The sequence below is a fragment of the Nothoprocta perdicaria genome, unplaced genomic scaffold (assembly GCF_003342845.1).
Source record: "Nothoprocta perdicaria isolate Ctin4 unplaced genomic scaffold, notPer1 scaffold_253, whole genome shotgun sequence".
Taxonomy (NCBI): Eukaryota; Metazoa; Chordata; class Aves; order Tinamiformes; family Tinamidae; genus Nothoprocta; species Nothoprocta perdicaria.
Window position 1 is genome coordinate 911,037 of NW_020455481.1, and position 25,204 is coordinate 936,240.

The 25,204-nt window shown below is 38.9% G+C and overlaps 1 protein-coding gene across 1 annotated transcript in view; it reads right to left on the minus strand.

Annotated features, from left to right (window-relative positions):
• Window positions 1-360: 360 nt before the first annotated feature.
• The window catches only part of PKP2 (plakophilin 2), a 31,121-nt gene continuing 6,277 nt past the window's right edge, over window positions 361-25,204 (minus strand). Inside the window, exons 3-12 of the mRNA XM_026040346.1 lie at window positions 24,769-24,907; window positions 21,674-21,881; window positions 17,075-17,252; window positions 8,755-8,872; window positions 7,298-7,459; window positions 5,973-6,146; window positions 5,190-5,343; window positions 3,524-3,713; window positions 2,529-2,616; window positions 361-903 (exon numbers count right to left, since the gene is read on the minus strand). Coding sequence (XP_025896131.1) covers window positions 835-903; window positions 2,529-2,616; window positions 3,524-3,713; window positions 5,190-5,343; window positions 5,973-6,146; window positions 7,298-7,459; window positions 8,755-8,872; window positions 17,075-17,252; window positions 21,674-21,881; window positions 24,769-24,907 — 1,480 coding nt within the window. The 3' untranslated portion in view covers window positions 361-834. The remainder of the gene's footprint in view (window positions 904-2,528; window positions 2,617-3,523; window positions 3,714-5,189; window positions 5,344-5,972; window positions 6,147-7,297; window positions 7,460-8,754; window positions 8,873-17,074; window positions 17,253-21,673; window positions 21,882-24,768; window positions 24,908-25,204) is intronic.

Consider the following 25,204-nt stretch of genomic DNA (forward strand, 5'->3'; position numbering starts at 1 on the left):
TTTTAAAAAGCATTTTTTTTTCTTGAAAAAAATCACTGAATCACTAGCAACTACCTCTTCCACCAGTTATCAAAGAATGATGGATCTGAGTTCAGCCCAAAGTTTCTGACAAACACTAGTTCTATTTAAAATTCTTTCTGGACACAGTTATCAATTTCAACTGCTGTGTGAAGGAGGATGGGAGGAGGAAGGCATGATGAGACCTATGTAATTTTTTTTTTTTTTGCTGTTGTTGATGAAATCTCAAAGCAAAGAGGCTAAGAAACAGCGAACCCATGAGTACAAGCAATACAAAAATAATCATTTTAACTTCCTTGGTGCTTTCAAAACGCAGGTAGTGAAACAGCTTCTTGTGTATACTCACAAAGTCTGGAGATGCTTATTTAACATGTGTGAAGAAACCGAAAGGTGAAAAGTCCTGAGCAGCTCACCTGATGCTCACCCACTGTACAATTCCATCTGTATAAAGCAGTGCAACAAATTTGCAGCCAATCAGCATTTCAAACCTTTGGGCATAAATGCTTGTTAGGCTAAAGACAGCCTTGTCTTTCGTGAAGCTCTGATTAGTGGAAAACCTGGACGGAATTTTGCCTCAGACATCCTGAAGAATCCGCCTGTCGTTATTCATAAATTGGCACACACAAGTGACAACAGTGTGATTCAGATTAAAAAGGGAGAAGAGCTCTCCTCCAGTCACTCAGCTCTTCTTAAATAAAACCAGCCTCTATTTTTCTGAGATACTTCCTGATTTGTGGTGGGAACACCAATTGTGTGAAGACAGGTGTATTAATTGATGTATCATCTCACTCCTCTTCAGTGGCCCAATCACCAGATTCAATCTTTTAGAGAGTTATAAGCTTTTGTGGTCCTGCTATTGACGAAATCTGTCTTCTTAAAGTCGGCCTTTGGATAGAAAGAAAGAAAGAAAGAAAAGCTGTCATGATCTCCCAGCATAATCCTGCATGGAAGGGAGGGTTCCCCTGGGTAAGAGCTAGGTGTCCAGCCAAGTTAGGAGGCTGGGCAGACTTCACTTGAAGTCCCTAAGACAGAACTGCCCTCTCCCTAGAGTGGAAGGTGGGTGAGATAGCCAAAGGTAGATAAGATGAATCATTGCAAGTTGAAGATAGGTGAGATGAGTCACTATTTGTAGTTGCTTACGTTTCTCTGCTGACTGTTGGGAGCCAGCTCTTCCAGCTTAGCTCTGCCTCAGGACTGTGTCAATCTTGTTTGATTGACTAATTTCTGTTGCTTGTTAGAAAACTTTTGCAAAAATGGCTAGATACTGAAGGCCTGCTGTTTTCAGTGCCCTACTTGATATCTCTAAGGCATCTGATTTACAGAGGAACAGCGTTTCCTACTATATACACACCCAAAGTAACATTATTTCAGAAAACTCATGCCATCAGGATTACTGAGGAACAGTAGAGTCAATAACACAAATGCACAAAAACAGGGAGTTATTGGTCACAACATTCATTCTTGAACACAGATTTCTGGGTTTGGGGCAGTATACTGCTGAGATACTTACAGAAGTAACTCTCTCTCGGCAAATTTCTCTGACTTCTCTTGGCAAATTTCAACAAACGGAAAAAATAGTTCTTACTCTTTTTTAAATCTAGTAGCCTGCAGATGTGTTTTTCATTTCCTAAGAAACAAACTGGCTAATAAATTTTGAAGACTGGAGCCTGAAAAACTGAATAGTTTTCCTTTATAGGTAGTTTTCATTTATAGGTAATTTTGGAGAATAGAAGTTCTAAGCAGGAAAATATGGAATACAAATGTTTTAAAATGCAGTGTTCTACCCAAAGCATTAAACAGGCTGAAGTTACTGGAGCTGTGCATTCAAAAAGCAGTCAGAGAACCTTGAAAGGAAAGAAACAATCTAGTTTATGGGCCAATTTAACCTGGTCATTATTTGTTTGATTTCGTCTCTGGCGGTTAACATCGCCCAACGCCCTTCCCTGACTCTACCCTTTTGTTTGTATAAAACTAATGCCTGGCCTTAAAGACCAAACAAGGAGAACCAGACTGCTCTGATTTTAAAGCAAGAAGCTGCCTTGCCCTTCCTTTGCTTTTGCTGGCATTTTCTCCCTGCTTGTGCTGTGTTGGTTCAGGCAGTGGAGGATGGACACCTACTGTGCATAACTTCTCATTATCTGGTAGTTCTGGCAGGCAACATCGTTTTGTTTTGTTTTATTTTATTTTATTTTATTTTATTTTATTTTATTTTATTTTATTTTATTTTATTTTATTTTATTTTATTTTATTTTATTTTATTTTATTTTATTCCCACAAGTTGGCCAGTGTGCATAAAAGAGAGAGAAAGTAGGAGAACTGATAAGCAGATTTTAAGCACCTGCCTTACCTATGTAGGAATCTAAGTAACAGAAACACAAGATAGGAGACTGCTTAGACTCCTACCATGGGTTGGCTCCCAACAGTGCAGAAATGCTGTGTCCCAGAGGACAAAGGAAAGGGTTCTTGAACTAAAAGGACCTTAAATGTCTTTGCAACAACTCGTATCTTACCTTTCTGTAAGCGCTATGGAGATCAGTATGTGACCACAAGGAGTAGAGCAGGAGGGAGGCAGCCCTGCTAGCTTTGCTGAACATGTTACTGCAATTTTATAGAAATGAAATGTTTAGAATCCCACTTTAAAATCACAGTGCATGTACACGTTAGGAAACGTAACCTCTTAGCATCCATTCTGTTTAGCTGTCTATTCCCTCCTAGACTCTGTTTTACTGCTTTTCAGGTATTCAAGTACATTCCATACCATCCTGGCTACCAAACCTGATGCAAGAAAAATACCTTCCTCATTTACTTCTTCTCAAAAATTAGACAACAATTAAGTACTCTACAACCTTCATATCAACTTTTCATATTTATCCGAGTAAAATATACCTCAGCTTGCAATCACTTATAAGTATCTTTCCAGCAGGTGAGATCTCTGTTTAGCTAGATAGGATTTATACTATTCAGGGCCTCATCAGGCCTCCTTTACTGAGATGAATTTCCTCTTCAAGAGGGCTCTTCCATTTTGTAAAAGAGAGGAAGGCAAACACAGTAATTACTTACATTCATTCATAAAAACACTCATAACTAACATTCATAAAAAGCATTAAATCTTTCATTAAATAATGTTGCACAGTTCAATCAATTCTATGAGACACATCTCTGCACTTTACTATTAAAGAGTATCACAGCTGCATTGTGAAGAACAGGAAACAGAAACTTTTTTGGGGGAAATAAGATCTGCTGATCAGCCACTGTATGAATTTAGACACAATACAGTGCTGTCATCCTCAGAGGAGCTATTTAAAATGCTGTAATGTGGCCATCATACCTGTGCAGGGATCAGTCACTGTAAGTGATTTTTCTGTATGTGTGATTCTATTTGTGACCTACTCCTCTGAGAAACAGTGCTCTCCCCTCCACGCTAAGTGGCAGATATTGCACTTTCTTTTTTTTTCCCTAGGGAAGGGAAAAGGGGATGGAAAGACTTCTCACACGTCTTTCTTACCTGTCATTCATGCTGATGGTAATAATCTTTGGTAGGCCATCAGTGTTCAGGAGCAGCCGTGCGTTGTGGGAACTGCTCTGGGTCAGATTGTACAAGGTGTAGCAGATGGAAGCTGTGGTCTCATAAGCAATATCAGACTCTGGGACAGAATCAGGAAGTATCGAGACCAAATCAGGCAAAACTTCTCTAGCTGGAGGTTAGAAGAGAAACAAACAACTCCATTAAAAACAGGTGCATTTTTATCTGAGTACCTCTAAGACCTCAGTCCCACTATTATCTCTTTTTCTTACCATTGGTAAGCCAAGCAAGGCAATTTTCAGAAAATCTACATTTGACAGGATCTTGAAAATGCCATTTCAGAACCATATGTTATTTTTTGTTTTACGTAAATCATTTTTTGTGCTTTTTTTCCTCAGTTATTTTATTTGCAGAAATGACTTACATTTGTCTCAATTTGATATCAAAGTTTAATTTGCTTTATGAATAGAGACATTTTTCATCAAGGAAATACTCTACCCTCCCAAATGTGTGGTGAAAATAAATCTTTGGACAAAATTACTTAAGAGAATTTGGCCTGAGTACACATGGTTTTAGTCAAGCAAATCTAACTCATTTTCATGGAGAAAGAGTTTACAAGAAAATAAAATCTTCCAAGTTCATTCTGCCATAGGTAAAACAAGAAGAACATTGTGAAGGTACAAGAAAAAGAATCTGAGAGCTTCAAGCTCTTCTTTCTTTCCCCCATTCTTTTATAGATTGTTATTCCTGGTGAAATGCTTAAATATTAATTTCATGTCAATTCCTAGTTTTTCTGAAGAATTTGACACTTTTAATTTTTAATATCACATAGAATATTCCTTTGAAATCAGGCCAATGACATATTATAACATTTTCATCAATGGAGAATGTTTTCTAAGGATTAAACGGTGCCCAGGAGACTATTCTGTATAATTCTGCAAGTTAATCTATTACATGAAGCAGCAGTTTCCCTGTAATTCCCCTCCTCCTTTCTGCAGAAACGTAGAAATGGTCAACAAACAAAGTGAATTCACTTTGTGCTATCAGTAGAAAAAATATTCAAATATATTTTACATAGAAGTACAAATTCTCAGAACAGAAATGGCTTCTGATAATGAAACTAAGTAAAATGTTTTAGAAATAAGGTCCCCTCAAAAGCCAAGCTCTTTTCTTTACAGCATATTCTAGCTTCCTTTCTTAAAACACTCATGCAGGCCAACTGTGCGAGATGTAAGCTTGCAAAACTTGGTGGCTAAAAGAAGAAGATACAATGTTTGCTAGAAAAAACCTACAGATGTTCTGTAATTTATCCCAGAGGATTACATAGCTATGGCAGTACAGAATTCAGTACTCTTCTCCTTTTACTCTATTTTAAGCAGAAGAAAAAAAGTTCTTCTCCAAATCTGTGTTTGTTTTACTTCCACTGAGTATTTTTTGAAGGTAAGATCAATGGAGGTATCTGACAAAGCATGCACAATCTAAGGAGAACTCATATTTTCACTCTTGCATTAAGGACTACATATCTGACTTAAAAATATCCTAAATCCATACAACACGATCTTTGCTTGTTTGTTTTTTGCAGAAGGAAAGATTAAGGTGAAGAGAGCAGTGAAAGAAAGGCCGAGGGTTGATGCCAGCCCTTGTTTACCTATATCACTTTGCAGAGAGGTGTTGCGTGATAGGTTCCTGAGCAATGAGACTGCTGTTTTCCTTACTGTCGGGCTGCCAACGTGCAACATATTTCGAATGCTTGGAAGGCCATTTGTCTTCCGAATTACAGTCTGGGCCACTGCAAACGGCATCTGTTAGAAAGCACACAACAATAATGTGTCTTTAGCATGAATGTAGAGCCTCAAAAACAACTGCAGTGGGTTTTCTACATCATTTTAAATATTGTTTTGAAATAGTTTAATCCAGAGCTACATAAGTCATGACAGGAAAGTCAGGTGATATAAAGGAAACTTCAAGTCCACTCTCTCCCACACGCTTTTTGGGCAGTTCCTCAGGCAAAACATGACAGAGGCCATCAGTTTCTTCACCATGAAAGTGACCCATGGTGGTGCCCGAGTTTTTCCCTCTCCACTGGACTTATCCAAGAATGATTATGTTCCTCAAACACTTTTTTATTCTTCTACCATTTATATATTCCTCCACTGTGCAGTGAATTAGGAAATGACACACATGGAGATGTAGACATATGGAGTGGGAAGTAGCAGGCCTTTTAGTAGTAGTAGTAGCAGTATTTGCCAAGCAAGAAATAACTGCAGTGCTGGCTATGACTTCCACTACAGCATTCCTAGATTTCTGTGAGCCAGTTACTTCTCAGTGGTTATCTGAACACAGTGCTGCCTGCATGTTGTGCTGCAGCCCCTAACTCCATTCACATAAATTTGGAAAGAAAGGAAAACAAATAGAAAAAAAGGTGACTTACTGGTCCAGTGCCAGCTGTGAGGTTCTGAAGTGCTCCCAGGGATGCCTCCTGGGTATAGTTTCTGGTACTCTTTGCTATTAAGGAAATATATATCCTAATCAGCGTGGAGTGCCAGAGCGATTCTACACCTCTGGGACTGCTCTTTTCCTCCAGCAGTGGGGTGTCCTGTTGCTTCTAAACATGTAAACAGACCAAACAGGTAGAACCAGTGACCTTATACAGCAATGTATCACAATGTAAACTAGCCATTCTCTAACTTCTCTAGATACAGAAGATTTTGCAGAGCTGAAGACCAGTTAAATTCTTCATGTGCGTGACAGTAAGCAAGAAAGTAAGACAGAAATTTATTATCTCATTGTCACTCTTGTTTTAACAATCAAAGGGACTAAAAAAAACCTAAATGAATTGAAAGCTGATGGCCGTATGCTGGAATAAGAATGCATTTATGAGAAGACTACCAGTCTATTGTGTGATAATATTTTATGCTGCTGTTGTCTCCTCCTAATTAACTGAGCAGGACTGTGAGGTTTATTAGGTTCAGGTTTTAAAACAAGGTATCAGAGGTGAGCTGCAGAGAAGGCCTTTCAGCAAGCAGTGAGCAAGAGAAAGTTTTAGACTGTCCAGTCAAAACGACCAAATAATTTTGGGTTTGATGACTCAGCTTTGTCTGATGGAAAGAAATTCCTCTGAGCTGGCTTTAGATCAAAAGGAGCTATGAAGCACAAAGCAGGATACATTTATGCTCTGCATGCTGGGATCCCTTTGAAAAAGTATTCGTCGGACAAATAACCCCCCAAATGGATAAGCCTTTATTTGCCTTCTTAATTTATATCAGAAAATAGAGCACATTGGTATTACAAGATACTAAAAAGGGAATGCAATTTAAATAACTCTATGGGGTTCTTTGCATGAAAGTACCATAACTTTATGGGATATCCATAGGAATACCTCAGTAGAACCAGCAAAGTTTAAGCATTTACTGCATATTGTACAATATTTTAAAATGCAATAATTATATTATTCTGAATTTTCATAGGATAAGAACAGGCCTGATTTTGATTCGCCTTTTAACTAATTGGAATCAACATAATAGTAATTGATGACCACAAGATCAGTGTTGTGTTCACACTCATTCTTTAGTTTTTAAGGTCCTTAGCACATAACATCCAGTTATGTATGCAAATAACAATTATCAAAATTTAAATATTTAATTATACAGAATAGTCCATCTAAAAACATGAGCCTAACTATATCATAGACCTTACTCTTTGAATGTTGTTGCCACTGATTAATAAAACTGAGATATAACTAAACATGTGCTTTACCTCTTTAACTTTTCTGCTCCGCGTTCCAAAGCAGCCTGGTGTTTTATCACTGGTAGAAATATTTCTTCTTTGCATATAGATGCTTTGGGCATATCTCTCGGGGAGTTCTAACTCTAGCTGGTAGGAGAGATTGTGAAGAATGCACACACAATTCTCCGTGGCCTAAAATAACAAAAGAAGACAAATCATTAAAGCTCGTGCATGTGCTGAATGGGCATGTACAGACATGGGAAACCCTTTCATTCTTGTATTTTAAGTAGCTGACTGCAGAGCTTAAAAAGGAGCCAGTCTTCATGCCAGTGATCCACACGGCTGCCTACACTGAGAAGTTAAACAAGCCCTGGGATGTTCCCGAGCGCTGCGGCCAGCTGGCACAAAGGGCCTCATTCAGAGCGGGGTGCAGGCCTGTTGGAAACGCTCCTGGGACACTATAATTCCCAAACTGTGCCTGGGAATTGTTTGGGCGAGTGCTGTTTGGCGCGGACCAGAAGTGTGCCAGGGAATGTTTTAGAGCTTAAGAGGAAAGATGATCACGTACACATCTAGTCACAGTATTAAGAAAGCTTTGTATCTTTCTGAAGTAGGAAATATTTTGCTGTGATCAAAGTGCTCTTTCTGATTTCATCTGCCATTCTGAGGGCAGCCAAGATCAGATCTGCAGTTTCTGAGTGCTGGCAAATGGTTATTTCCAGTTCCTCCTTTTCTGAAAATAAAAGGGAATGAGTGGTTTTAACAGAAAATGCAGCATGCTGCACTTGGCACAAGGGTTGTTTGTTGTGATTCTCCCTGAAGCTAATAGCACTGAATATAGTGAGAAGGAAAAACTCAAGTAACTAATCCTAGAAAAGCACTGCAAACGTACAGTAATTACTGCTGCACTGCACATGTTGCAGCAGGCAGGCTAGAAACGCTTCAGAAGCTACAGTCAACCTCCTCACAAGTGACTGCCGGTCCTCTCACCTAACCTCACCCAGCTAAAAGACAAGTCTCTAGTCTGAGCAAAGTGTCCACAGCTCATCTGCAGCCAGGGAAAAGAGACTGTGAGGAACTGGCTTCTGGCAAGGTCCATTTCTTTACATTATCTGCAGTTCCTAGCTTGGCCAGAACGCAAGACTTCTAAATAAGTGCAGTAAATGAATCCCATTCCAAATGATGTAAGCTGCTTAGTTAAACTGCCACCCAAATTCAGGTTCCTCATTTCCTGAGGGGCATTTAGCACTAATGGCATGGGAAAGTGACCTGATTAAAACTTTAAATCTCCTATCTATCTAGATCACTTAGACAACTAGAAGGTGGTAAGGAATATAAGGTGGTAAGGTGGTAAGGTGGTAAGAAGGTGGAAAGGAATATAACTTTGGCAGTTTTATCATACTTATTTCTCAATATTGGTTTCTAAGCACAATAAATGTTTTCTTAGTGATTCTCTCTAGGAAAAGAACTTTCATCTTGAAAAATACCTTGTCATTAGGTTTGTGATCTGCAGTAGTTCCTTGAATATAATACACAAGAGAATCAATCAATCCATCACATTCCCTCATCCTTTTCCTTCCTTCTGGGCCAGCCGAGCTCATGTTCCTGCACAGGAAGGAATTGGTAAGAAAACCTTTAGTTACATATATTTCTTTGTGCCTCTCCAACAAACCTTTGCAGCTAAATCTTAGATACTGAAGTTAAGGATGAGCAATTCCATTCTTTGGAGTTGATAATGTAAAATAATATGGGCATCTGTTAAATACAATTTCACTTTAATGAACTCCCAGACAATAATAAATACTCCAGAAGAAGAAAAAAAAAAAAGTTATCATATTTGGATGGATAAAATAAGACCCAACTCAAACATTTACTTCAAAGTTGAATGAATCCCTTTTAAACAGCCAAACAGGCTAGACTTTTTTCCATTATTTTATTTTTAGTTACCTTTTTATATTTGGAATGGTCGCTATATCAAAATATCAGAGGCAAAATATCTGTAAACTTTTCCATGCACACAAATCTCCTTTAGCATTAACCTAATCCAAGCCAACTTTTGATCTAATTTCACCTATCCGTAGGCACGTCCTGAAATGTTCAGCAGCATTTGCAGATTAGCTGTAAAACTTTATATCCTAACCTCACTCTTCTGTTTCAAAACTAACCACAGAACAAACCCACCTTTTCTCAGTTGATGATAACTGATCTTAGCTACAGGGCCAAACGAATGCGGTAACGTTTTGGGAAGTTCTCCAAAGCAGCACTGAGGGGGATGAGGGAATGGGAAGGCAGCCCGCTCCGCACGGGACACAGGCAGCCCTGCCCCAGCTCCGGGTGGGAGCCAGAGGGGATGACTTGTCCTGCCAAAGGAGCACGTGAGAACTCCAGAGCTCTGGCTGCAGATGGCTGGGAAGATTCCCTTATCCCCCTGCTCCGCCTCAGTGCTCCAAGGGTGGACCAAAAGGCTTCGTTTGCTCTTTTGTCTTTCCTCCTCGTGGCCTTGTTACCTCATGGGCTACAAATGTTGGCTTCCCCCAAGCCTGCAGAAAAAGGGATGCATGAGGGATGAGGAAGGGGATGTCTTCTGCACTTTGTCTCATCAACACCAGCTGACTGAGCCAAACACTTCTCTACAAGTCTCTAGAGTTTGGGGGTGTTTCTGGCAGTCTATGGCTTCCCTGTTCTGATGAATGCCCTCTCAATGCAAGACCTTCAAGCTGTTGAGGCATTCTCAGAGCTTTTCACAGCCTGGCATGCAGGAAATGCATTGGGAGAAGGAAATAGAAAGAAGATAGCAAGAAGACACTGTGCAGTGTTGATTCCCAGCTTCCCAGGTGGCAGGCATCTAAGTAAGAAAGAGCTGCTCCAAGCCTGGGAGAGGGAAATGCCAGGGCAGGGGCCTTCTGCTGTTCTACCACAGGGGCTCTGCTGCTGCTGCTCTCTGTGCTTCTTCCTCTCTCACAGAACAGGAAGCCACTGATTGTCCTGCTTCCAAAAAACATTTAGGGTATTTTGTGGTAAGTAGAATGCAACATTAAAATGAATTATGAAAATAACCTAAAAGCTCTTGAAAAGCCAAACACACACTTTCTGCTTGAAGTTTGGATGTAAATAAGCTGCTGATTATCAAGGAAGTACAATTTTGAGGTATATTTATTTTAACAATGGAATGAGCTCTGAATTATGGAATGCTGGAATTACACCTCTAGGCCTCATTATTTAGGTCTCCAGCAGTTCTGCTGGCCAGAACACTGCGTGCTGCACCACATTTCGGGTCCTTTGTTTGGAATGATATTAAATACAGTCCAATACAAGAATCTATCACAAAGAATGAGGGAAATGTTCCTTTAGAAATTTTCAGGGTGTTTATTTTATAGGTTTACAGTATGGGTCGGAAACTGCAATTTCAATAGAATTTCATTAATGATAAAGCCAGTAAGACACAGCTTACAACTTTCCTGTGGTTTATAATTGTAAAAATCATGTGGTACTTTATAAACTCTTAATGCAGTTCTTCTGTGCCTCCCTCAGGGAAGTACATATTCAGATTAAATACTAATGCATTACAATTACAGTTTTATTTTAGGTCATGCTGTTACTAATGTCCCTATTTATGAGCTGAGTTTTTCCTCTCATAATATTATGTTTCCTCAGTATGGCTTACGATAGGCATCACTTGGGAATTACATTTTACTTGCACACGACACATTTGAGAGACGTCATCCTTTTACCACTTTATGGTTATGCTGTACATGTTTCAGCCTTTGTAGTACATAGCAAAAATAGCTTCTGAGGGACATAGACTAAAAATACCGCTGAAAGATAAGTGTGGAATTCCCCTTAGCAGAGACACTTCATCTGAGAGAGCATTGCTTTTTGTCACAGAATGTTACTAACCCCTTAAGTCACTAACCCTTTGACAACTAATGGTGCTGAGTGGTTGCGCAAGGAAAGGCCATCGTCTGCCCCTGCTAACTAGTGCAATCGCTGTGGCAGGGAGCTTTGTCACTCAGGGAAGAGCAGGACTAATGGGCACACTTCTGCTCTACAGCGGGAATGAGTTGATGGACTTGGTTGAACAGGACTTGACCCTGTTCTTTATCTAGTCAAACAGGAGTGCGTGTGTGAGACTGCTTATCCTCTTGGAGACAGAGCTGTGTGTGTTGAGGACACATGTGGCCACTCCATTTATTCTCCATCTTTCCCTGTTTCCTCATTACCACAATTGGGCAAGGAAGGAAATGGCTCCCATTCTCCTACTTGCCCAATTACAGCCATAACCACTTCACTCTCAAGACAAGGGTGAGAGCTGGTTTGAAGACGGAGAAGAATTATTCAGGCAAAACCTTCAGGCAAAAACGCTGGCATTTGAACATCAACTTCTAATTAAAGCTGAAGGGAAATTCCAGGAAAAAAGTTATTAATTTGGAAAGGAAGAAATACTCCTGAGATGTTTCACAGAACAGTTTATTTGTTTCTCTCATAAAAAAAATAAAGTTTAAGTTTTTATAAAAAATTGCAAAATTAACTTAATCCTGGCCTCACAAACTTTGAGGTTTCTGACAACTGGAATACCTCCCTCTGAGCTCAGGAGCTGGACTCCCTTCTAGCAGAGTTCCTGAGCCCTTGAAGTGTCCAATGTTTAGGTGCTTGCTATAGTTGGGCTGCCCCTGCTCCTGGAAATGCCATGGTGACACTTCAGGACTCCTAGAAACCTTCAAGACTGATGGGTTTCACTTGCATTTCATCAGAAGGTTACTGACAGAAATATATCAGTGGAAAAGAGAATCAACTGGAGTCAAGATCAGGAGTTTTCTTACAGAAAAACTCTTGCTAGACAGCTCTAACATGCATTGGTACTGAATGTCTGGGAGAATTCAGTGTTAGGGAGATTGTTGCTTGTACGGGTGTTCTCCTTTGAATGACTCAGAACTTCAGTTTTCAAATTCTGTGGCATGGCAAAAATATAGAGCATGCTAATGGCAATGCACTGTACCTATCTACGTGCCTCATTTATCTCAACCAGTACTTATTTCTTCTGTTCTTTCTGGAACACTTGCACACTGTAGCTACATCTGCAATTGATACAGCCCCTTGCCTATCTGCTAGTCAGATTTATCAAGACTCAGCTAAATCCCTATTGGAAAATATTTCATGGTCCAGAGATATAAGGCGGATATAAAGAAAAAGAATTGTAACACAGTAAAATAAATAACAGAATGGTAACATCATTCAATCATCATTCAATTATATTGCAGACTGAACCAAATGAAAGGGATATTTCCTGCACGCCCACATTGAGCCACCCAGTAGATAGGCCATGCTGGGAAGGTTTTTGAACAGCTACAAGGGAGCCACACTAATGAGAAGAGGATTTTTGCTCCTAAGACTCACTCTGCCAAAACGGGTGATTTGAATTTAACTTAAATTATGATACTATTTCCTGAAGCAGTTCAGGAAAATTTATTCCCTTCATGCCTTACACAGTTTAAAACAACAGAGAGAGAGAAAGAAACCCAGGGATCTACTTAGTAACTACAGGCAAGCTGCTTGCTTGAAATAACAAAATTCCTTTCAGGAATTGGGGGAGTAGATAAGCTGAAGAGGAGACAAGAAAAGATAACGAATGGAAATAAACCTAAAGGAATGGCAATAGTATGTACATGGCCTTGGTTCAAAGAGCTGTTATCATCAGTCTCATTTGTTTTACAGTCTCATCTAGAAGCTTCCACCACAAACTTAAGCTGCCATTATACTTTTCAACACACTGAGTTTTGACTTTACGTGTCAAATGGAACTGCTTGTCGAAATCACAGCCTTCCATGGGCTTTATGGGTCAGCACCTAATTTACAAAGCACGTGGAAGGGAGCTGGGACAGACAGAGGGTGAAAAGCAATAAAAAGAAAGGCAATATGATTGCTCTGCTGCTGGCTGGGGAACAATACACAGAGAGGTCAGCTGAAGTTTCTGAAGGCAGTTGCCTAAAATGTTCAACAGAGTTATACACGGGACCACAGGATGCTCCAGTTAGAGAATATTTTTAAGGGAAGACACACTCATGAGTGTTTCATGTTTCACACTCATGAAACACAAGGGTTGTGTTTAGGTCTTCAGTTTTAACACTCCTGAATGGCAAGTTCTTCAGGAGGAAGTGTGACCAGTAAAAGAAGGGCTGAACTTTCCAAAACTTACAAGGCAACACCCAGGATAATTGACCCTCAGCAGAACAATCGCATTCTGTCCATGAGGAACAGGGACACCTTGCATTGCAGAACTTTTGGGAACAGGTATTTCTAGCTGAAAGTGGAATGAGATCATTATCAGCATTGAAGGTATAATACAACCAGGTACTAAGCCTTCCTTTTATTTCAAAGGAAGAGTCATGCCAGGAATGCACTGCATATAAATAACGTTTACATCCATATAGTCTGCACGCTGTTGTCATTTTACCCTTTCAGACTGGGAAGATACTTAGCTGATCCATTTCTATTGGAATTGGAAACAAAACTACTAAGTGTAGAGCTTTCAGACTATAGCTATAAAATCCAACCAGAGTTGTCTTGTCTGCAGAACGTCTGCAATACTCCTCTTCAGTTCATTGTGCCAATTTTACCTATTTGCCTGGTTGTCAGGCAGCCAATGCACTCTTTTGATTTGGCTAGCTTTGCCTGCTCGGGGCACAGTGCTTTTTATAATGTTTCAGCAGTGAACAGGCAGAAAACAGTACCATTATTTATTCTAACTGCAAAATTGGGTGGTGTACACAGCTTCATTTTGATCTGTGATTTTTTTTACTTGCAGGTCCTACAAAATGCAGTGAAAGCAAAACTTGAAGATTACAGATCTAGAGCAACAGAAGAGGATTAGCAAATCCTTCTGAAGCTGGACTTCCTTATCACTCTGACTACACACATATCCACAACATTTATTGCAATATTAGATTAGCAGAACTGTGAGTGTTCTCGTCATTCACTCATCCCACTGTTAGTATTTGCAATACTACCATCTGGATGTGGATATACTTCCCCTCTTGCAACTCTGTCAAGAGCAGAGCTTTAGTTTCCTATCTGGTAATTAATCGTGGGCTCCATAGTCACACCCAGCCAGATGACAGTGTTAGATTTGGGCTGTGGGCGTCCCTGTCAGTCAATGGTTGTATGTAAATTTTTGCAAAGCAGTTCTGGCATTCTTCCACAGCTAAGTACTGTACTATGCATAATGTATTGCACTTCAAAGTACTATTTTTTGCCCTGTAATAGAAGCTGCAGGCTATAGACTTTATTAACATGCACAACAAACATGTTAGTATTACAAAAGGAAAGACTAATTACAGATTTATATTCTGGCGAATATATATTCTCTTTAAACACCTTCTTTGGTAATATAATTCCCTGAACGAAGAGTTTTTCATTTTTATGATATGCTGCCTCTTCTGTTTTCAGCATTTCTTTGTGGAGATTAAAAAAAAAAAAAAAAGCCATGAGGAAGGATACTTTTCCTGACCTACCATGCGAGGTGTGTTTATTTCCAATGAAGAAAAGGAAAATGTTTCATCTGAAAAATCTTGGATAGATGGTCTGTACAAATTCAGTAAATCTCACTAAAACCTATTACTTGCTATTACTTGTATGTGGGCAATCCTGAAGATAAATTTACCCATTAATTTTTGAGTCCTTTTTGTTCTTAATTATAATTTATAGTGTTTAACCTCTTTAAGGGGAGAAGGACTATAATATAGACATTACATTTTAAAAGTATATATAACTTTCAAAGGTAATAAATTTTAAATTAATCTTTGAGTATTTAGCTAGTATTTAGCTATTTAGTATTTAGCTAGTATTTAGCCAGTTTGAGAGACATTTTACTAAGGTTGCAGAGCTACTGCAGCTTACAAGGAGCCACAGTCACTGTTTTTTTAGGAGTAGGTATATTCAGAATTTATTTTTGTTCTAAAAAAACCCAGCTTCTGTTACTCCTCATTTGTCACATATTGAGTTGTGTGTAGTCACTACAACAAGCTTTGAAAGAGTAGCACAATTGCTAAAACTGAATAATTCTCTTGCCCCACATTCTGGCTCATTGAGAAGAGACTTCCAGAGTCCCAATACAAGAGCTGGTAATGAATGGCACCTAAGGCCACCATGAAGAGGTGCAGCTGAGAGTCACACTGTTTTCCATGCAGATGCAGCTCAGGTGAACTGATATGTAAAGACAACCTGCCTCATTTTGCAGACAATACCACTAGTGTTAGCTATGGAAATTTGATCATGGTTCATAGTTAATGCTTCTCTGTATTTATTTTGAGTCATCAGAGTAAATAAGAGGTAATTATTACTTAGAGCTGAAGTTAACTAGGGGTTAGAGGACTGACGGGTGTTTCTGCAGAAAAACTTTCTGCTTTAGTGTTGAGTATTTTGTTTAGCTATCACTACATTTGTGCTCTGAAACCGCTGAGGAGTCAGTCAGATGAAGAGCTATTTACATTGTAAGGACTCATGAAATAGAACTATTTCACTATGGGACATATCAGCAAACAGTTATCTGTTAGGCAAAACATTCAAGATTCTATTTTAAATTCTTGAACTGTAAAAGTCAAGCCATTCCTTTGTGCTCATATAATTGCTCATAGATTATTCCCACCTGTGTCCTTTCATGCATTTTTGAATGCACAAATGCCCTGAACTAGCTATATGCAAACATAGCAAATTTTCTTTACTCTTAACAGAAGGCCAATGTCTAGTCAGGGAATTTGTTTATATATCACTTGTTTGCATAGCATCAAATTTTCTAAATGGATGTATATGATGATAAAAAGAGTTGTTACTGTCCAGAGTTGTTAATGTTTTTCATTTCAGCATAACTAAGAAATTGTTCTTTAAAAAAAATAAGCCTCACTGATTCATTGGTTATAGAGCTCTTCTCTGCACAGACCTCCTTGGTTTTGCTGTTACTTTTCAACAGGCACAACCAAAAACTTGCTCTGCCAATCAGAAGTAGAGACACATACTCAAGACAGGCACAAGACTTTTAAGTATTTTGTGTTTGTAGAGGAAGAAGCAATAAAAATGTAGGCATGTTTTTATGCAATTCCAATGGACAATCACTTATTATGCTCTATATAGTTCAGAAAGGAAAATGAAACAAGAATTGTTTCTAAAAGGACAAGGAGATTGTAAGCAACACCTATATGATTCAAAGAACTCGATCGTCCTATGAAAATGTTACTAATTGCATTTGTACTGGTACATCATACAACTCTAGTTTTGAAGACATACACTTTGAAAATCACCATACTAATTATCTGCCGAAGTCTTAAAATAACTTTTAAAAGACGTTCAGAATTTCAGAGATTCACAGTTTATTTCAAGTTACTGTCAGCTCTTTTCCAATACTCTCTGATAATATTATGCCTATCATTATTCTAAAAAACTTCGTTGGTATTATAATCATCATCAGTCAAGGGCTAATTTTTTACCCCATATCCACGACTATTTATCAATGAAGGATCTGTTTGACTTCAATGTAACCATGAAATAAGCTTTTGACTATCATTGCCAGTAATGCATATATTCAGCTTGTGGAGTACTCAACAATGAAAGCTACAGGAACTTTATAAAAACAAGTGTTGCTTTTATTATATTGATCAGTAATTATTCTGACCTGAAACACAGTACTTGATGCATTTGAGCATAAGATCTGTATGTAAACTCTTCTCTCAGAGATATCAAAGGGCAAAGAAAGTAAGAAAATAACACCTATGGAGGCTTATCAGGATTGTCTGGGGTCCTTATAGACTGAATACTCACCTCAGGCATCCCGTGGCATTGTAGAAGATATCAGGGTCAGGCAAGATACTTGACTTTGAGTACTCTCTATCTGGCCAGCCAGAGTAAGGAATGAGGACAGTTTCTGTCAGTGTCTCTAGGGCTTCTCTAATCAACAGGTGCTTCAGCTGGTCATTGGAGGACAAATTCCACAGCAAACCTGAAATATCCAAAATCAAATCAGAGTGGCAAAAAGATCTCCACACAGTTTGAAAGACCTAATCTCAAACTCTTTGAAGTTAATGAATGAAGGAACTAGTCACCACAGGACATCACACCAAGCATGATTGCACATAAGTTCTGGAGGCTTTTTTTTTCTTGCATTCCCTAATGAGATAAGCATTTTGGCATTCAGTTATATGTGGACTAAATGAACAATATTGTTCTTCCTTTATCCTGAACTACTGCAATTAGCTGTAATAAACTGGTCAAAAGGGTGGTTTGGATTGGGTGACAGTCCAAAGGATCTGAATCGCCCTGTGGAGTTTCCGTGCCTGAAAGTGCGTCCAAGTAGAACTTCTTGTATTGAACATCATAGAAGTTTGAAATAGGTGCCTGTTTATTCATACATCTTCTGGCAAAAGAAAAGGAAAAAGGAGGAGCAATAGCAAAATCAAAACAAAAGTCAGACTTTTGTCTGACAAAAAGAAGCCTATTTATTCTTCGGGAACCAGCTCATAATCTGAATTATGAAAAAGAGAAAAGAATAGTACAACTATCCTGTAGGATAAGTAAGGTTTATATGGAATCAGAAACACTGGTAAGGGAAACACGTTATGATAGAACTGCACGAATGCATGGGCACAAAGAAACTAAGTCCATTTTGAGTTAAAGACAGACACCTAGAACAGAAGTCAGAATTGTCAAGACAGAATTGGAGATGTTGCCATGTTATAAATCTTTCCACATAAATCCTAACTTTACCTGTGAGCAAAGACACACTGAATTCTCTGACATTGTGTGTGTGAATAAATACGTTCACATTAAAAAATGTCTTTAGGAGTGGGGTCTTCCCTTGCAGCTATTCACTGTAGTGTATTTATAATGCCATATTTTTCCCTTAGATGGCTATTTGTGAAAATGGGTGTGGTCTCCTTATAATTTTATTTTTATGACAGTATGTTTGTGCTGTAATCTTCCCTGCAGGAAGAATTTTCTTCCATTGCTTAGAGTTATGTTGCCTGATAACAAGATCAAGAGGTTAGATACTCCCTGGAGGCTCCCCTGGCTTACCTTCAAAGGCTACCTTTTTTTTTTTTCATGCCACAGTCATTTTATTTTCTGTTCCTTAGTATGCTCACTAAACACAAGAAAATGCCATTCCTGTCTTGCCTCCTGCACTTTCTCCAAGTGACATTCTCTCTTATGGTTCAGGACCATCCCCCTTTCTCCCTAAAAAGATTTGAAAGAAGATTGTTTCTATGCCTAACAAAGCACAGAACCTGTGGCTCCTTTCCTTTAGCTGTCTTGATGTTATGAAGCAAGCAAATCCATTTAACGTGATCCTGATGAGGGCTAAGAACAGGTCGTATAAGCTCAGCAATTGCACAGAGAAACCTGACAACTATTTTCTGAATGTGAGGATTAGGTAAATTGGTCCAGGCCACAGCATTAAGCACACAGACCCTTTGGTGGATGTACTGTTCTGGTGCTTTTTGCACGTTCTCCTGGGATGCACGGGCTGTGTGGCAGGAAACAGCACTGCCTCTAATTTACATTTATCTCCATGCCTTTTCATTGCTTTTACTGCTTTCATAGAATGATACAAGGCAGTGCACGGTGGTCCTCAGATTGTATTCCTCAGCCTAAGTGTTGGCCTGCACCTGCATTTGTGGTGTGCATAGAAGAAAGTGTACAAAGGGAAAAGCAGCTGCATGTTCTTATGTGGTGGTGGAATTAATACCAGAGAGTCATTGTTTTTTTTTATTTTGGAGACCTTTCCCTTACTTTCCTGTTATTCATCAGGCTTTTTTAGTTCTTGTCAACATGCTGGAAAAGATAGGAAGGAGAGGAAGAGCCAGCAGAACAGGTCAGAAGAGAATACAGGCTTTCCTTCAAAGTATGTCCTAACATACACCATATGTGATATGGTCTTTATGTATGTCTTGGTATTGTCACATCTGACTAGGTTGTGTACATGAGAAAAACACCTTTGAGCCTCAGAAACTTAAAGATAAGTTTGCTGGTTAATTAGTACCAGCAATGTTAATACAGGAAAACCATTAAATCATTCTTCCAACAGATAGTGAAGTACTATCTGTAGAAGACTTCTGTACTTCAGAGCTTTAATTTCCTTCAACAACATCCTTACCTTCATGTATCTTTCTAAGGTAAAATACTTGGTATTATGCTTCCTAAACAACAGTAGAAATATAAAAAGCTTGCCCCCGATGGGCTTAAGCGTTTTTCCTAAGGAATATCACACACTTTTGACCTTTAGACAGATATCTCTCACTTTCACAGCAATTCAGTGTAGTACTCTCATAAACAATATTATTTTACCGATCCCTATACGGAAAAAGTTCAGCTAATTGTTGTATCACACCTCTGGAAATTTCTAATTTACAGTTATAAAGCAGTCAACCAATAAGTATGATGTAAGACAGATGGACTTCTTGTGCTTAAGAGATGAAATTCCTAAGATTCTGCATTAAACCTTTCCTAGAAGTGTATTGTTACAACACTACAATGCAATTATGTGCATGGCTATAATGACATCCCCTAGTCCTGCAGGAAGCCAAAGGTAATGAAAAAAAAAAAGGAAAAATAACCCCCCCAAACTTGTAGGTCAACCATTAACTATCCAGGGAAGCTGATGCAATAGGTCTGCGATGTGGGAGGGACATAATACACCACTCATCTACAAACAGACTGGAGTCCAGCTCAGTGTGGTCCAGCCGTCCTTGAGGAGAGGCACACAGAGACGTGCACTGTGCTTGGAAGGGCCTTATGCCACCGTGCTGCTCTGGCTGCATCCAGTCAATCTGCGCATGGCAACAATTCCGGGGCTTCCCAGATATCACTGTACATGCCAAGATCACCTGGAATACTCACCTTAGTACACTGCATAGTCACTGTCTACTTCTCCTTTGCAGCATGCACCTTGGCTACCTTTGAAGTGTGTGCTGAGAAAGTGGCTGGGAGCAAGGTTGAAGAGAAATGCATTCAACCTGGCTGTTCCCTACCCTTGGAGCTTGTTAGGTTGCTGGGAGGATTCCTCGGGTGCTGGCAAACATCCCTCCCAGCACCATTTTCACCAAGTGGCTTAGCATACTACCTACTGACTGCACATTTGATCTTGAACAAAGTACAAAGCTTTTCTTCTATTTTTAAAGGTATCCCTTGCATCTGATACTGTAAGAGTATATCAGAATATTTTAATACAAATGGCAATATATAATTCATTATTGTTTATATATTTTGTTAGTGTGTTTTAGGTTTGATGCAAATATTGAAGTTCAATGACACAGTAACTGCAGAAGGAAGGTCTCCCTGCATCTACTTTCAGGCTGGTGAAGGAGAGCACAGTTATAATCACAATACCTGCACCTGTATAGTCACAGCCAAAACTGTCAGAAATGAAGGAACTGCTAGCAAGAGCTTTCTGGCCACCATCACACTTACATGTAAATGCATTTTGAGAGAACGCGTTATACAATAGATTATCAAATGACCCAATTCTTCATGTGCTGAATGTGAAAAACGTTAAGACATTTTAATGTCACAGGGCTGCTGAACTGCGCCAAAAAAGTCAACAATACAAAGCTTTGTTCCCCAGCTCCGGAAGCAGCATATTTCAAATACTTTAAAGAATGCCAAGTTATAGAAGGTTTCAACATGTCTTTGCTTCAAGGAAAGGCTGCTTGAGACCTATATCTTTTAAAGCACTGTTATTTTAACCTGATGTCTTTAAAGACCACTTAAAATAAAGCCCCATTCATTTACTCATGATGTTTTCACCATATTGTGAAATATAAGCTTGCTCTTCCTCTGCCTGCTGACTAAAATAAATGAGAGCCTGGGGTCCTTGATTTCCTAGAGATGCACTATGGCCAAACAGAAGCAGAGGGAGGAAGGGGCTGGCACATCCCTTTGTTGCCTGCTGCAAAGCCAGCAGAATAGACCAAACCAGCAACACAGCTCTGCTGGCTGGCAGCATGGTGCCAAAAAGCGAGGGCTGAGCTGCTCTGGAAGGCAGTGGGCATTACTTACAGCTTGGGGCACCTCTGGGACTGCTCAGATCAGTGGTCATTTCAATAGTTCTGAAGGATTTGCTATTTGGACATTCCCTTTCTTTTCTGGAATATTGAGGACTTTGAGCTCCCTGCAAACACATGCACACGGGTAATTTATGAAGAAGCTTTAAGAAGGAAAGCAGCAATTCCTAGTCTCTTACTGCTCAAAACAAGGGGAAGAGTTTAAAATAGGCGATAAAATAGGTAACAGTGTCCTTTTAGTGTTTAGTAATTAAACACTAGTCTGAACAAGCAAGCACCTCATACAGCAAGCCTGTGCACTACCTGTGCACTTTGTGCTTTCAAGCACAGAAAACGCTACCTGTTCAAGCACAGAAAACATTACCTGTTATTTGTTTTTTAGTCTCTGTATCACTGGTGTGTCGGAGTACACGGAGCAAGAGCGGAATCCCTTTCTGCTCCGACACTTCCAGCTTGTTGTCATTGTCTTCATACACCAAGTTTCTCAGAGCACCGCACGCTGCCCGCTGAAGGTCCTCGTTCTGATCGTCAAGAAGCTGTAAAAGCTTTGGGATGCCACCAAGCAAGAAAATCTGCGAGGAAACAGAACAGAACAAACAACAGTTAGACATTGCAAATGACTAACTTCCAAAACAAGCAAAAGAAACCCCAAACGAACAAATCCCAAAACCTTAGATGAACCTACTTGAAACAAATGAGACACAGATTTTTAATTTGACATGACTGTAACTTCTGCGCTTTCCTGTGAGCCACTGATAAATTCAACAGCTAAAGGAGGCATCATATGTTAATAATTAATGTGAGGGAATGAAACTAGATCTCTCACAGCTCTGTCTCAGATTTGTACTCTCTGATGAGATTTTCAATTGCTCTATATTTTAGTGTCTATCTTGGTAAAATGGACAGCAGTGTAAGGGTGCTTGAGATTTATCTATGGAACATTTAAAAGCTGTTTTGAGATTTGTGGATGTGGAGCATTGCTGAGATGCCAAGCTGGGGTTTTTTTGATGGAAAGGCAGTATTTTTCTTTGTTACCTTCTCTATATGTTTTGAATGTATGTTAAAAAAGAATATATTTTAGTCAGCACTTCTTGTCTGTGGCATACTGAGAAAAGTCACGTAAACGTATACTTCAAAATGTAGACTGTCATATACTATAAAATAGCTAACTGTCGAATCACCCACATCTAATAAAGACAGTATTCTTCAGTTCTTCTATTTTTCTTCTATTCTTTTATTACTTATTCTATTCTTTAAAAAACAAGGTTTTGGTTCCAAATGAATTAAAATTAAAAGAACTTTTTATTTCACAGCAGCTGTGGGGAAACAAATAGTTTCAGAATTCTACATGTTGGGGCAAATGATGAACCCTACATGAGCTCTGATGTGATATAAATAAAACTTAGTTTCTTTAGGAATTATTTTACTACAGAAAATAACTTGCATACATGTACAGCTGAGGATGGTTTCTTCCAGCATATCAAAATGCCATATGGTTTTGTGGACAAACTCATCCGTTTATAGAATGGATAATACGTGAATGACTTGGAAATGTGATATGGTTGTTTTGAGCAGTTCAGAGTTTAATGCTAAAAAGAATTTAATCTGTCTAACAGCTGCTGGGAAATGGAAGAAATGAAATGCAACAAACCCTTTAGCCCTTCATGCCATGTCAAATTACACTGCCAGCCTGCCTCTCCTCTGATTCAGCTGAATAAAAGGTAGAGTTTCTTGTTCCTACACTGCTGACTTGCTTCCTCTTGCTTTCAACAGCCATCTAGATTCTATCAGAAGGAACTACAGAAATGTATGTTGTAAAACAAATGGAACATAAAACTCTCTTTGATGTTCTTTTTATTCTTTTTTTTTTCCTTTAAAAATTTAGGCAAGTTTTCTGTCAGTAATTTTAAGTATAAGTGATCTATAGCTCTTGTAAAATAAAGTGGTGCTATCTGAACTCCATGTGCTGCAAATTTACAAAAGCCATCCGTCTAAGTTCTCATCGGCAGACATCATCTGCCAAAATACTGTAAGACCACATGGACACAAGAAAAAGCCACTAGAACCACAGAGGATCAGGTAACAGGGAATAAAATATTAGGAGACAGAGAAAGGAATGCATGTTGAAAGGCTTCACGGGGAACAAGACAATGCCTACACAAGAAAGTATGATAGGCACTAAATAGAGAAACTTAGCTGGGATGTGTGGGGTGGACAGGAAAATAGAAGGTGGCTCCAGGCTGACTGCTCCAGTTGGAAATCTTTTACTCATCCACCTGTTTTTCAGGGAAGCTGCCTGAGTGATGTCTGAATAACAAACCACCTTCAAACACTCAGTTCAGGAGCTTTGTCCCGGGACTGAAGTGAAGGCTGCTAATTATGCTACTGCTGAGCTCTGTAAAGCAGCATATTTTTCTTTCACCTGCTTTGATCTGCTGTGAAGCAAGTTAAAGCTACCAAAGGACTGAGTAATGCTGGGCTGCCACTTAACTGGACTGCATATGGAGAAAAGGCTGAGATTATATATAACTAATACAGGCTAAGTTATTAAACAAAGTAAATTAAAAAACTTTTAAAATAGTTAAAATAAAATAAACAACCATCTCACGTATCAATATACAGAACTGACTAGGAAGAGTACCATAATTCTGTCCTATGCTGAAATATAAAGAAAAGTATTTCTGATATGCCCTTTTGAGAAAATTATAGTTCTACCATTAAACCATGCTCTGTATTAATGTGCAGTCCTAGCAAGCTCTGAAGCTTAGATAACTTTGCACCATATTCCCAGGTTTCCCTTATTCCTTTATCAGTGGTGTCAGCATGTCGGTTAAAAATGAGAGGAGTAATTGAACCTTTTCTTTTATTAAGACATGCAGACTACACTCAGTCTTATGCATAAAAGCAGAAAGAATTTTATTTATCCTAGAAAAAACAAGTGAATATATACTTAGTAGCCCTGAAATATATGAAAAACATTACAAGGAGGACAGAAACAAGGACTTTTTTTCACTTTATTCATCAAAATAGGATAGAATCTAATTAACTTTAGACTACAAAGACCACAAAAGGGGAATAATTACACTTTACTGGCCAGGGCAGTAAAATCGACTTGACCATGGGATCCTAATCAATGGCTTTTTAAAAAACTTCTCAGAAACATCTGTAATCACAGATAGTCTGGATGAGCCCTGAATTTTCCTTTTATCCTACATTTCCATGCTTCCTATTACCAAATGCTAGAGACAAGCTTTTGCTGGCACAGGTCAGCGTATTTCCACTGATTTAAATGAATCTAAAGAAAAAAGCGACATCACAGTCTAGGAAAATATCCCACATTGGTATCCTACAAGGTTTCTTGAAGTACCTCTTTTTTTTCATGTTGGCATGCAGTGCCATACACTAGAGAAAGTTTTTTTGTTCTACCTGATTGAAGGTGGCATAAAAATAATTACTTACTTTTCTTCTGGCTTCTGCTTTCTGGAAACATTCATGCTGTATGAAAGTCACTGCAGAGAGTACCCTAGCTGGTGACTGTGTGTTTTCACTCTTCAGTATGTTGACTGCATGCTCCAGCGTCATCTCCCCTTCCGGGCTCCTTAAATACAGACACATAAGAAGAATGAGGCAAGACTGAAAAGAAAATCATCATTCAGCTTGTGAAATTTCTTGTAATAGCAGGCTGTTCATGATTTCCAAGAAGCTTTAGTTTTACTTGGAAAATTAATCTCTTCCCAGTAGCAGAAAACACTAGTAATGCTTTGAGAAGTACAAAGTTGCCAGGGGAAAAGAAAATCATAAATGGAGTTTTTTCAACATCAAGAGGTTCACAGTAAAGTCATGCCTGAGACTGTAAAAAGAACATGGAAAACATCAAAAACATCATCAGATGAAG